We start from the raw sequence: 14,048 nt of genomic DNA, 5'->3' as shown, positions 1-14,048 counted from the left end.
AAAGCAAGGTCTGATGTGTGAAACCACACATCGAGCTAAATAAATTGCAGAAAGCGGGAGCCTATGCACATTAAAGTGCGATGACAAAGTAAATGACGTAATTTAAAATGGACAAGAATACGCAAAACTGCGTCTTCGAGATAAAAAGCATATATATATATATATATATTAGAAGTATTCCGACATTTGTTCTTCTATGCAAATTTTTCGTACCTTAGAGATGATCCGAATCTTTGACGATTTCGAGCATAGGTTTTTAAAGGCTCGTGCCTCGGTAAGCTTGTCTAGTCCGTTGCATCGACATAGTACGCTAAAAAGATATTTTATCATGTTGCATGATGTAAAAATATTAATATCTTATATTAACAGAATATGCGACAATTGTGTTGCATGGGTCAAACCCGAACCTAGAGTCCAAGATGAGTTTGGACTTGTTCGACAACTGAGCTGGGCAAAAACCGGGCATAGCGGCAACCATATTGCCGCTGCATGGGGCGGTGGAACAGAACCACCGCCCAGGTGGCTCTGGCCTCCCCACCGCACAGTTGATGACAGAGGGGAGGGAGTGGGTTCCCTTCATTCAGAAAAACAAAACAAAGAGGGTGTTAGGAACCCTCTCCTGTCGAGGCTCTGGTTGGCCGACAAGAACAAGAAAAAAATAGGGGTGGGTGTCGGGTGGAGGTGGCTCGACCCCTCCATCTGGCCAACCCAAGCGAGAGGGAGAAAGACAGGCGAGGGAGGTTTGCCTAACCCAGCATGCCTTACAAGAAAAAGGAGGCAGACACACACTTCATTCGGCCAGAGGGGTAGGAGAGATAGGTATCAATGTAATAACCCTAACTCATCCCCATTGAAAAGTGATTTTTTTTAAAACAGTTGCGGAAACAATCCTAGAGACCCTGGAGTCATAACACATCCACAACCATAAGGGATCTTATGCCACCATTATCCAAACCAAAATAACTTTATTCATCAATCAATAAAGTTTAAGGACAATAAGCCAAGGAAAGACTAGACAAAATATAGAGTCACTCTGTCCCAAGTAAGTTATCAGGTAGTCACGCAGTCCTCGTAGCTCTCAATAGCAGCCTATGTCACAGAGACTCGGCAAACTATGTGCTGCACCCGCGTCGACGCGATGCGGGTGCGACACCCAATGCGGTCAACCTGACCTTGGGTGCGGTCAACGCACTTTAGGGTCATTTATGTCTAACTTTTGGACTATATATATATATATATATTTTGTTGCACCCTTGCACCCAAGTTTTTTGAAAGTGCCTCACCCGCACCCATGTGACATAGGTAGCAACTTGTCGCATCATTGGGCATCAAAGACTTTGAAAAACATAAGAAATACAATGTTAGAATCATAGATCCTACGTATAAATTCCTCTAATGTATCAAATAAGCAAGAACATAAATTAAATTTATGCAATGTTTTAGAGGAAATATAACATCTATTTCATAATCTGAATAACAATTCATGCATTTAAGAACAATAATCATGCAACATCAACATATTACATGTAGCAAAACAGGTAAAGATGCTTGATCTAATGCAGAATAATATTATTAATTTATTATCAAAGTTTTTTTTATACATGTCCATATTAAATGCACACAATTTTAGTTTCACTTTCATTAAAACACGCAAATACTAAAAAACGGGCATAACAATTATCGAGTTCAAGTTAGGTTCCCAGTTGTAACTTAACATACAGTTTTGTATTTTATTACTGGATTCTACACTTGGCCTTCGACCGATATTAGGAATTAACACTATCCATCAGAATATTAGAAATCAACATCTAATGTTAGGACACCAAGAAAATCAACATCTACTGATGTCACTTTTTTGGTATACCAATAACAACTGTATCTACATAATACCCCAAGACAAAGTGGCGAAATCTCTCCAAAACCGTGTCCCGGAGGCGAACCACCTAGTTGGGTTCAGGGGCACAATTGCATACGAAGTTTTAGTATCCTCACGATTCTCAAAAACTGCAATCCAGGATTCCCACACTATGAAAGAGACATCCAGGAAGAAACATTACTTACATTATTTTGTTCATTTTATCTTTTTATCAAAAGACAGGTTCTTTACACAATATTTGTTTTGCAAATCAACATGCAAAACACAACACATGACCTCAACCCGTTATAATATTTAACAGTGTAATTTGTTTAGAAAACCAATGATTTTTTATGGAATTTGCAATGTATTCAACAAAAACTTAGAGCAACACCTGCTCGTGGCCCACATGGGCTTCAATGATTCACATCAGACCACTGGACACATTTTATGCAAAAACCACAATGCGCATGTCACTTATGCAATTAGTCAACATGCTCTCACATGCACATTCATACACACTAAACAAGAACGTACACGAATAAATTTCATATGCATATGAACACATCGTCAGAAACAAAAAAATAAAATATATATCTTTTACATATATATTATATACATAAGTTAACAGTAACCATAGCCACAATTTTTTTGATGAAAAGGAACCCTCGTGGAAGCAAGGAAAACCCCAAGTGGGGCCCCACGACCACCCTGCCTTGCATGACCCACTGTTGAAAGTTACAGACACAACTATGCGCCAGCGGGGTTTGATCCGGCTTCTTCATCTCAACACCCTCACAACCACCCCACAAATATTATTTTGGGCAATTTTTTGGCGAGGCTTTTCTTGGGAGTTTCTTTCAAAAAGCAGTTTTCTTGGGAAAATCTCTGATGCTTTAAAAAATTTAAAACGTAAAATCATTAAAAAGAATAAGAAATAATCGGTTTTTACAGTAATTTTGATGAAAACACAAAGAAATAGTTAGACTTTTTTTTTAAAATAAAAATAAACAAAAACAGTAAAATATATACTATGAAAATATAAAGTAAGATTTTAAATATTGTGATACTATCTTAATAATATCATGATATTTATGTTATAGCTAATCTTTTTAAAAGATCGTCTAGGGTGTTTTTCTCGTAAATATCATGATATTTTCAAAATTTCAATGATATTTCTGGCTATGTTTGTAACTCTTGTTCAAGTTTCTATCTGCTGAATATTTTGTAGATTTTAGCTCTCTGCACTAGACATGGAGACTGCTAAAGATGTTGAGACTGCCTTTATTCAAAAGTAATCATAGTTGCCATTCCTTTCTTACCACTTGGCCTTGGATTTAATCCATCTCAATATTCTTTTTCCTTGTTTTTGAAATATATTCAGCAAAGCGCTGCCTTCAAGATATTAAGAACACGATTAAAAACTGTTCCGTCCTACACTTTCAATGGTGAGTCTGCTGGTGGTGGAATTCGTAAGGCATTATCAGTAAACCCTTATTCCCAGATTCTGTCACATCATATTCCTAGCGTCTCACAAAATTCTGAGGATGGTGATATGAACCAAGACTCAGGAAATGTTCATACCGGGATCAACTTCGCATCCAGGCTCCAACAGTTCGAGCACATGCAGTATCAGCACCGGATGCATGCTAAAAAACAACTCCAAGATATGATGCAATCCCGCAGGTCTATCTCCTCTAATATGCAGCAGGTTTGTACTATCTGCTTGTTAGCCATGTCCTGGAGTTATGTTGTCTTTGCAATGCCTGCATATGAGCAAGTCGTCAAGTGCTTTCTGGTTTGAGAAAACTTCACTTCAAATTGAAGTATTAGGTTATTTTTATTTTTATATTGAGTCATGTATTCAAAATGCAATCATGAAGTTATCTGTGTACACAGAAAATGTAGTTATTGCTTTATGTGATGTCATATAGTATTGGTCTATCTATGTTTCTGTAGTTCGCAAAATTTAAATATATGTGCTTTTTATATGTAGCCTCACCACAAAGTTCCATGAATGACAGAACGAGAGAGGGGTGCTATTTTTTCTATTTTGTTGCAGAATTTCTTCATGCTAATAGCTCTTTCTTACATGCACATGCACATCAAAGTGCATTTATTTGTGTATCACACATGTAGATGGGCTCTAAACCAGGCATCTATTATAATGTAGAGAACAAAATCATATTAGCATAATAATTGTGCATGCATCCCTAGCAGGTGCAAATCAGGTTTTTTTACTTGAAGTGGACAGTAAAGAGTTTTTGTTGTGGTTCTACTTCCATGGATTCCACACCCACATATGAATTTTATTTTTGGTTCTTCATTTGAAAAGTCAACAATGCAGCATGCTCTGTGTGCCATTCAAGGCCATGCTATAGTCTATAATTCATTCTAATCATGGGAACAAGGGTTGAACTCTTAGTTGTAAAATGGTTTAAGTAGGATACTCTCACATTTGCCTTTTGATGTGGTTAGTGAAATGATTAGACTATCTTCGACAAGGTCAGGCATGATTAGTATCCTATTGGAGCGTTTACATAGAGGGGTCTACTCATGTTTTTTAGGATGAGAGGAAAATCATATTTGGACAAGAAAAAGATCCGAGCCATTTGGATTCCACAGAAGCCTCAAGGTGACTGGAAAAGAATTTACTGGGGACTTGTTAGGTGAATGAAGAAGAGAGAATCTACCTTAATTGTGTTAGCGACTAAGGTCCAAGCAGCCTTTAGACAAATCGTGTTGGTTATCTTTATTTGCTGCAAACTATTATTTTTGATGTGAAGAAAACGGCAGTGAACATGATGAGACGTCACGGGTTACAATAGAGGGGTGTAACTGGGTTGGTTTGTTTCGGGTTTGGGTAGGGTCTTGTCAGACCCGTTTTTGAATCGGGTCTTAAAAATAGACCTTTTTAGACCCAAGCCTGAACCAATTTGATTCGGGTTGGGGTTTGGGTATTGCTAAAACTGAAGACCCGTATGGGTCAACCGGTTCATGTGCAAATCAGTTTGGATCTAAATAGTTCGGGTCTCAAGTAGACCCATGTTTTAATCGGCTCTAACAAATAGACCCAAGTCGGTCAATGTTTGATTCCCATTGGCGCGTAGCATAGGCCCCGGGGGCAGGGGTCCTAGCCTCAGAGTTTTACGCTGCTGGCATGATGACTGCAGGTATGGCAGGCTGAGCCAGTGTGATCAGGTCTTTGTGCCAAGTGCGGTTTCTTTGGGTTATAAATCCCCAAAAAATAGACTCAAACCCATGTCACATGGGTGCGGGTGCGGGTGCGGCTGCGGGTACGGGTACGAGTACGGGTGTGTAGCAATTTCAAAAATTTTGGACACGGGGACACGGCTATATATATATATATATATATAATAAGATTGTAAATTTTAAAGCAAAAATAACAAAGCCTGCCGAAAAAACAAATTGAGGCAAGGGGCGGAGCCCCCTACCGGAAAACAGATCTGAGTCAAGGGCCTCCGCCCCCTGCTGAAAAACTGCGACTGAGGTAGGGGCAGAGCCTCCTTCCGAAAAACCAAACGGAGGTAGGAGGCTTCACCCTCTGCCAAAAAAAACAAATTGAGACTACCGGAAAACATATCCGAGGCAGGGGGCTCCGCCCCTTGCCGGAAAAGAATCTGCGGTAGGGGCCTTCGCCCCCTGTCGGAAAACACGAACGAGGCAGGGGGGGGCCCTGCCAGAGAAAGAGGAAGAAGAACGTAAGAGGGAGGAGGGATATACCTGAGAGGACCAGTGGCTGGGGTCGTCGGGGTCTGGGTCGCTGGCGAGCCTGAAGGGGCTGGGTGGGGGAGAGTGAGTGATCAACGGGGAGGGGTCTTCTGTCTGCCCCTCCCCCTGCGTAGCCTCTTAAGGGTCGGGCCCCGATACTGTCTTGGATCCGGGTCGGGTCGGGTCCAGACCAGAACTGACCCGACCTGACCCTAGTCCAAATTAATTTTAATAAATGGACAAAAATAGACTCGATCAAAGTTGACCGAGTCCAAAATGTGAACGGACTCAACCCTGGTGTGTTGACCGTAGGGATGGCAGTGGACCGGAAGAAAGCGGGGCCCCGCCTCGCCCCGTTTGTACCGGGGATGAAGGGTATGAAACGAGGATGGAGGCGGGGACGAAGGTTAAAATCCATCCCTGTTCGGGGATGGGGGCGGGGATGGACGTACCCTTTCCCCCGCCCCGCCCTGTCCCCGCCTCATCCCCGTCCCGTCCCTGCTATTAGACAATGCATTGTTTTGTATTTAAGTTTGGATCCGGACCCAAACTATTTGTATGTACCATGCGCACATCATAATGGCATACTTGTAAATACTCTCAAAATCTGTATTAGGGCTTTGCCTATATATTAATGAAAAGGGGTCACGGTTTCTCTCAACGAAAGCCGTGACTCATTGCAGCCTCCTCTCTTTCCCCCTATTCGCAGATTTTGGAGAAAACTAATATGGTATCAGAGCAGATCTGATCCGAGGGTTGGAGGTTTTCCAGCAGGTACGTTCCTAAGAGATCTCTCTCATCATTCTCTCTCATTTACGGTTCTACGATTTGTTCTCCTTGAGTGTTTTTCGGGTCATCTCATTTCTGCGATTTGTTCTTTTCAGATATGTTTTCATTCTAGATTCTGATTTTGTCTTTCAAATCTGAAACTGAGTAATCTTATATTCTCTGTGTATCGCATAGGTTTTGTTTTCTGTTATTTCCTTCCTGAAAGTAAGTTGGGTTTGATTCAACGTAATCGTTATCTCTTGGAATCTGAATTGGGTTCATGCTAAAATTAGCTTTATGACTTTTCTTTGCTTGATCCCATCAAAGGTCTCTCTTTCTTCATACTGTTGTGTGCAATCAAATAGATCTATGCGTTAGATCTGATAACTTGCTAGAGTTGTATATCAGGTTTACTTGATGCTATAAAAAAAAAGAATCTTTCTTTCTTGGTACGGCTGTGTGCAATCAAGTATAAGGCTTTGACATTAGATTAGATCTGAACACCAGATCTGCTTTTTCTCATTCAAGTTAAGTACTCAAATTTCCTTTATAAAAAAAAGGGGAACGAGACTTATTGCATCGGTATCTGTAGAAGCCTTCATTATGTTATACTGATTGAAGCCTTCATTCTGTTATACTGATTGCACACGCCATGTTATTAGTCATTCCGTTCACCTAATTCTCTCTTACCTTTAACCATGGACTCTTCTTCTCAGTCATTTCTTTCATCCAATTGTCTCGGTCAACTCATTTCTGAAAAACTCACCAATTCAAATTTCCTGATATGGAAAAGACAAATCCTCCATTTTATTAAAAGCCAAGGTCTCTCTGGACATCTCACTGGATCAACCCCAGCTCCTTCAGAATTTCTCATACAAGAAGTTAAGAATGGAAATGAGGCTGATTTCATACAACAAATTCCAAATCCCCAATATGAGATTTGGATAAAGCGTGATCAAGCTGCAGTTGCCTTTATTATTTCAACTATCTCTCAAGAAGTGTTAGTGGGAATTCTAGATGAATGCTCAACAAAGGAATTGTGGGACATACTAGTAAAGACATACTCACAGATATCAGAGGCTAGAATTTTCTTTCTTCAGTGTGAGTTTCAACTCTTGACTAAGGGTTCCATGTCTGTCATGGAATACTTGAATAAGGTTAAGACCATCAGTGATCAACTTGCAGTTGTAGAGTATGAAGTGGCAGATAAAGACAAGGTCAGACAAACCTTGAATGGATTGGGACCAGAGTTTCATGTTCTCTCGACTTCTATGCTATGTCTACCTGATCTACCATCATTTGAAGACTTGCAAGCAAAATTACTTCAATATGAGATGACTTTGAAAGGGATGTCACATGAGACTGGTGGACAGGTTCTTGCTACTGGTGTTTCCTTTGGACAGGGGCGTGATGATAATAATTTTGGTGGCGGCAGAGGACGAAGACGAGGTACTCTAGGGGGATGTGGGCTATTGCCTACCCCAAATACTTCCCATCTTATAATGCAAGAAACGTACCCACATGTTATCTTTGCAACAAGCGAGGCCACATAAAAGCCAATTGTTGGCACAATCCTCAGAACAAAGGAAAGTTCCAAAAGGGTGAAAGCTCGTCAGGACGAAAGGAGAATCCTCCAAAATTCGGGGGAGATGTGAAAGAGTTTCTCTTGGCAACACTGTCTGAGCTTGATTTGAAACGTGATGATAAAGGAGTGGTATATTGATTCTGGGACAGCTACTCATGTCACAGGTAATGCGAGTAAATTCTCTATTTTAACTCTCTATTTTGGAAGAAGTAACATTATCACTGGAGACTGGTCACACCACCCCATTACTCACATTGGAAGTGTTTCTATCCCTTTGTCTAAATCCCCACTTCATCTTTCTAATGTCCTTCGTGCCCCAGATATTACAAAAAATATTGTTTCCGTTTCCAAGCTTGTTGATCATACCAATTCTTTCATTGAATTTACTCTGTCTTTTGTTTATGTCAAGGATCTACAAACGAAGGAGACGTTCGCTTGAGGGGAACATCGAGGAAAGGAGAATACCGAGGAAATATGTATGTCTTCCAGGAGGACCCTTCTACTTGTGTTCGACCTACCTTGAAGCCATCTCCTCAGTCTATGTCGTGAAAGAATATTCATGTGTTCAATTTGCAATCTTCAAATAAATGTAATAAGCTCGATTTTTGGCATTTGCGTCTTGGTTATTGTGGTCGACTCTTTGTTGAGAGACTAGTATCTGATGGTCTTATTCCTGAGTCTAGCCTGATTCCTAGACCAGATAATAAAATGTGTAAGAGTCATGTTCTTCCTTTTCATTCAATAATGAGAGAGCTTCAAGACCTTTTGAAATGGTCTGTTCTGATGTATGGGGACAGACTCCTAATCCTTCCCATTCTGGCATCAAATATTATGTTATTTTTATTGATAATTTCTCTCGCTTCACTTGGATATATTTCATGAAAAATAAATCGGAAGTCTTTCTCTATTTTTCGTTGTTTTCATGCATTTGTCAAAACTCACTTTTCTTGTAATATTTTACATTTCCAATGTAACGGTGGGGGGGAATACTCCTCCAGGGATTTTATCAATTAACCTCCAAGACAATGGAATAAATCGTAAAGTATCTTGCCCGCATACTGTTAGAAAGTGACTTGGAATACCTTGGGTTCAATAATGAACCCATACTTATGCACGTAAAGTGCAAATATACCCATTAAAGGGAAACAACACACGCACATAATGTGCCAATACATAAAACCCATAAAAAGGAAAAAATATGACTTAAAGTCATAAGTTACATATCATTGAAGAATAATGGAGAAGGGGTGAAAACCCCATTACAATGGAGCATAAGCTCCCTCAAGAACACAAAATACAAAGGGGAAATCCCCTATTTATAAGCATGAAAAGGGACCACCTTGGGGGCTCCCAAAGGGGACGTTGGAGAGCCCCCAACGGTCACATTTGTGACCGTTTGGGGCTCCCAACGTCACTTTTGGGAGGCCCCCAATGTGGTATGAAATCCAAAAATATAAAAAACAAAAAATAAAAATAAAACAAAAATTACAATGCATATTCCAATTGGAATATGCGTAAAATGCTAATTTACAAGAATACCCTTGAGGGTATTTTAGGAAGATAAAATATATATATTTATATATATATAAATAGAGATATGTATACATATATATATATATATATATGTATACGTATCTTTATATATATATATATGTACATTTAAGGATCAACATCTTTTAACACCCCCCCTCAATCTTTGCGGGGAAACGAAAAGATTGAACAAAGGGCAAGACTCCAAGAGGGTCCGGCAAGGATGCAATGGAACTTGAAAAGGCCTTCCTCCTATTGTCTTCAAATTTCCCGAACTATCCAGGGTACTTCTCTTTGTCCTATCTCTAAGATCCTGTGAAATATCAACAAAGAAACAAGTAAAACAAATCTTTGTACTTTTATTCAAATGGAACATTTCTAACTAGCACAGGTTAGAAGAGATGCACATTATGTAAAAATGACACCAAAGTTTCAAAATCATATATCATGTTTAAAACAAAATGAGCGGAAGCAAATTATGCAGAAATAAATTGCAAGAATGCATAATGCATTCATAAGGTCCAACGTTGGACGAATATAACCCCATAATGGGGAATAACAAAATGGTCCACTAAGGGACACCACAATAAGCCTACGAAGAGGCATGATATATATAAACATTATTGAATGAGGGCTCAAAAAGGCCATAAAGAGCATATGCATATACTTATCATGAAATGAATTAATACTCAAAGAACTCATTAATAAACATGCTTCAAACATGTAATGAAGTGCCAAACAAGAGAAACAAAGTCTCCAAGCATACTTTAGGCAAAATAAACCCAAGAGTTCACAAGGTTTTAAAATCATTTATGAAAGACATACATAATACTCATTTTGCATATAAGGGTGGCAAAAACCATAAGCACTTAATATATAGATTAAATGCTAAGAAATCAACTTGATATGCATATCAAAAATATGATTTGCTTGAAAAACACAAGTCATGAAAGAAATTTTGCAAATTTCAACAATAGTTTATCCATTACAAACATCTTCCTCATTAGTCCTCCAAAACCCATAAATCAAGTGTATAAGCTACTAGATCAAGAATATAAAGCCATTAAAGGCCAAAGACACACACAAAGGTGTGTAAAAGAACCTCTTGTCTACATATAATAATACTTGAAATAAGTGCATCTACGACAAGAACAAGAGAATACATGTCAACATGGACTAAAAAGTATCTCTTGTCTACGTAAAAAATACACTTAAAATCAAGTATGTTCAGCTACTAGAACAAGAGTAATAAGCCAACCATGGGCTAAAACATAATACATCTCTTGTCTACATATGATAGCACTTAAAATGAGTGAAATAAGCCAACCATGGGCATACATCTTAAGTGACTAGAACAAGGACACAAACGCCAACATAGGCTAAAAATCACACACCATGGTGTGAATCAACGTGCATTGTCTACATATAAAAACACTCAAGACAAGTGTGTTCAGCTACTAGACCAAGAGAGCAAAAGCCAACAAAGGGCTAAAAACACACGAAGGTGTAATAAAATTCTTGTCTACATATGATGACACTTAGATAATGGGCATAAAAGGAAAAGACTTTTGAGGCAATAAACTTGTAATGAAAATAAACCTCGAATGAAACAATATTCCTTTTAAAACATGAATACTCATAACAATAACATTTTGGAATAAATGCATGTAAAAGTATCTTCAACAAGATGATAAAATAATATTTTTTAGAACAAATGTGTGAACATACACACACCAAGAACACTTGTGAAAAAACACAAGAACACATGTGCACAATAAGCACAACATTCAGAATCGCAAATGTGCAAATGCACTCATAAGATTCATAAATAAAAGGTTGGGCTATAATCCCAAAACACCTTGATTTTAAATATACCTTAAAGCATTTAAGGTTTCAAACACCATATGTCCATCACATTTACATAGAAGCATCCATAATATCAATGGCCACAAGAGAAAAAATGAGTGACACACTCATAATTAGAGATCAAATAACAACTCATTTTAGAGTCTCAAGGTGCCCATAACTCACCCCAACAACCATCTATAATATGGAAGGTGGACAATCTAAAATGATACAACACGAGGTGCCCATAACTCACCTCGACAAATATCTCTAATATGACAAAAATAAGGCCAAATAAATGATGCATTAAATAACATGTGATGGACAAATATAAATGCCACAAAAGGGCAATAAACACAAGGAATCATTTTCCAAAAAGTTTTTACAAAGAGGACCGATTAACAAATTGAATCAAAGGTCCAATATAATCCATCAAAAACAATTTTGCATAAACACGAATTATGCCTAATCTTTAAAAGAAGTCTTGTATCAAAAAGACCACAACATAAAGAATTCATCAAGACAATCAAGCTTTTAATCAAAGAAATCATAAGAACCGTAATGGTTCACAAAGAAGGCTTTAACACAATACTCAAGGAAAAAGTACTTGAAAATTTATAGATTTGGGATTAAATCCCATACAACAAGTTTTAAATATTCTTTGATTGAGATGAGATATGCGGAAACGTACAAAGTGCTATAAGCACTTACAATGATTTAAAAAGGACTCAATATCTAAATTCATTATGTTTTTCACAATAAGAAATGTGCATAAAGGCTCCATAATGCAAAAATGTCTATGAAGAGACAATACACATGTAAGCACACAAGGCTTTATAAAAGATGTGCACGAAAGCATTCATACAATACTTGAACAAATACACACCAAGGTGTAAACAAACATGCACTAAGGCATGTATATCATAAAAAAGAGGGAATGCATACAAGCGCAAATATTTTGAGAAGCAAATGTGCACAAAATACAAAAAAAGTGAGCAAGTATGCACTTTATAAAAAGAGCAATGCTTGAAATTCTCAAGTTTTAATTATGTAATTACATGTTTGACAAGTGCAATTGAGGACAACTAAAACTATATTATGGCCAATGTAGGCATTTTTAAAGATATTATTAAGAGATTTTGAAACCTTATGAAAAATACAAATCAACAAGTTTATAAGGATGAAAAATGAAATCATTTATACCAAAAAAGGATGCAATAGATGAACTATGCATTCTATGTGGGAAATTCCCTTTTTAAAAACAATCTTTCCTAATGGTTTATCATAAATAATTTTTCAAAAAAGAAACATTGAAAAACTTTTTAGGAGTTCTTATAAGTTATCATTAACAAGAACTACTTTAGGATTCAACAAAGATTTTAGATGTGAGAGATTCTCATATAATGATTATAGCAAATTTTTCAAAAAATGCACTAAAATCCATAATCAAGAGAGGAACTCAAATCAAATTAGGGTTCATATGAGAATTAAGAAATTTTAAGCAAAGATCATTATATAATTTTAAAAGTTAACTTATAGGTCAATCATGAAATACTTATTTAAGAACTATAAATCTCACATAATTGACAGTAATTTTTAAAAACATAAATTATTATTATATGCTATGAGTAGTTCGATAAATAGACACAAATTTTATATTTGGACAACAAACGATTTCACCAAATTTAGGAGATATTTTCAAAATATATGAGCACACGAAATGTGAAAAGAAATAATTCAACTATCATGACCATCAAAACGAACAAACTATATGCAAGAAACATACTTTCAAATGCATAATATTTTTTGAGAAAAGGGATACATACCGAATAACTTCAAAAGCATAATACTTTAGGAAGAGCAATGAATACTTCACCATTTCTTGAGCGACACGCTTTCCGTTGCACAAAGAGACAACCCCATCGTGACCTTGCTCTGATACCATGTTAGAAAGTGACTTGGAATACCTTGGGTTCAATAATGAACCCATACTTATGCACGTAAAGTGCAAATATACCCATTAAAAGGAAACAACACACGCACATAATGTGCCAATACATAAAACCCATAAAAAGGAAAAAATATGACTTAAAGTCATAAGTTACATATCATTGAAGAATAATGGAGAAGGGGTGAAAACCCCATTACAATGGAGCATAAGCTCCCTCAAGAACACAAAATACAAAGGGGAAATCCCCTATTTATAAGCATGAAAAGGGACCACCTTGGGGGCTCCCAAAGGGGACGTTGGAGAGCCCCCAACGGTCACATTTGTGACCGTTGGGGGCTCCCAACGTCACTTTTGGGAGGCCCCCAATGTGGTATGAAATCCAAAAATATAAAAAACAAAAAATAAAAATAAAACAAAAATTACAATGCATATTCCAATTGGAATATGCGTAAAATGCTAATTTACAAGAATACCCTTGAGGGTATTTTAGGAAGATAAAATATATATTTATATATATAAATAGAGATATGTATACATATATTATATATGTATACGTATCTTTATATATATATGTACATTTAAGGATCAACATATTTTAACACATACACCCCAACAGAATGGAGTTGTAGAACGGAAACATCGTCATATTGTTGAAAGCGCTATGAGCATGATGCACGAAAGTCATACCCCCATAGGACTCTGGACCAGAGTTACCAGTCGAGGAAGCGGGAGCGGGAAGCGATACGGGAAGCAGGAGCGGGAAGCGAGGCACTTTCAAAAAT

At 37.5% G+C, this 14,048-nt stretch overlaps 1 protein-coding gene across 5 annotated transcripts in view; it reads left to right on the top strand.

The window, feature by feature from the left end:
• The window catches only part of LOC149816663 (protein VAC14 homolog), a 98,793-nt gene that overhangs the window by 63,362 nt on the left and 21,383 nt on the right, over positions 1-14,048 (top strand). For 4 of the 5 annotated variants that reach the window (XM_089988148.1, XM_089988149.1, XM_089988147.1 and 1 more), the window contains one exon: positions 3,240-3,566. The exons of the other annotated variant lie outside the window; for it this stretch is intronic. In XM_089988148.1, coding sequence (XP_089844274.1) covers positions 3,240-3,566 — 327 coding nt within the window. The remainder of the gene's footprint in view (positions 1-3,239; positions 3,567-14,048) is intronic. 5 annotated transcript variants of the gene reach the window in all.

This window comes from Nuphar pumila, chromosome 14 (genome assembly GCF_984573655.1).
Source record: "Nuphar pumila chromosome 14, dmNupPumi1.hap1.1, whole genome shotgun sequence".
Taxonomy (NCBI): Eukaryota; Viridiplantae; Streptophyta; class Magnoliopsida; order Nymphaeales; family Nymphaeaceae; genus Nuphar; species Nuphar pumila.
The sequence above is the reverse complement of the archived record's forward strand: the minus strand, read 5'-3'. Positions and strand labels throughout refer to the sequence as shown.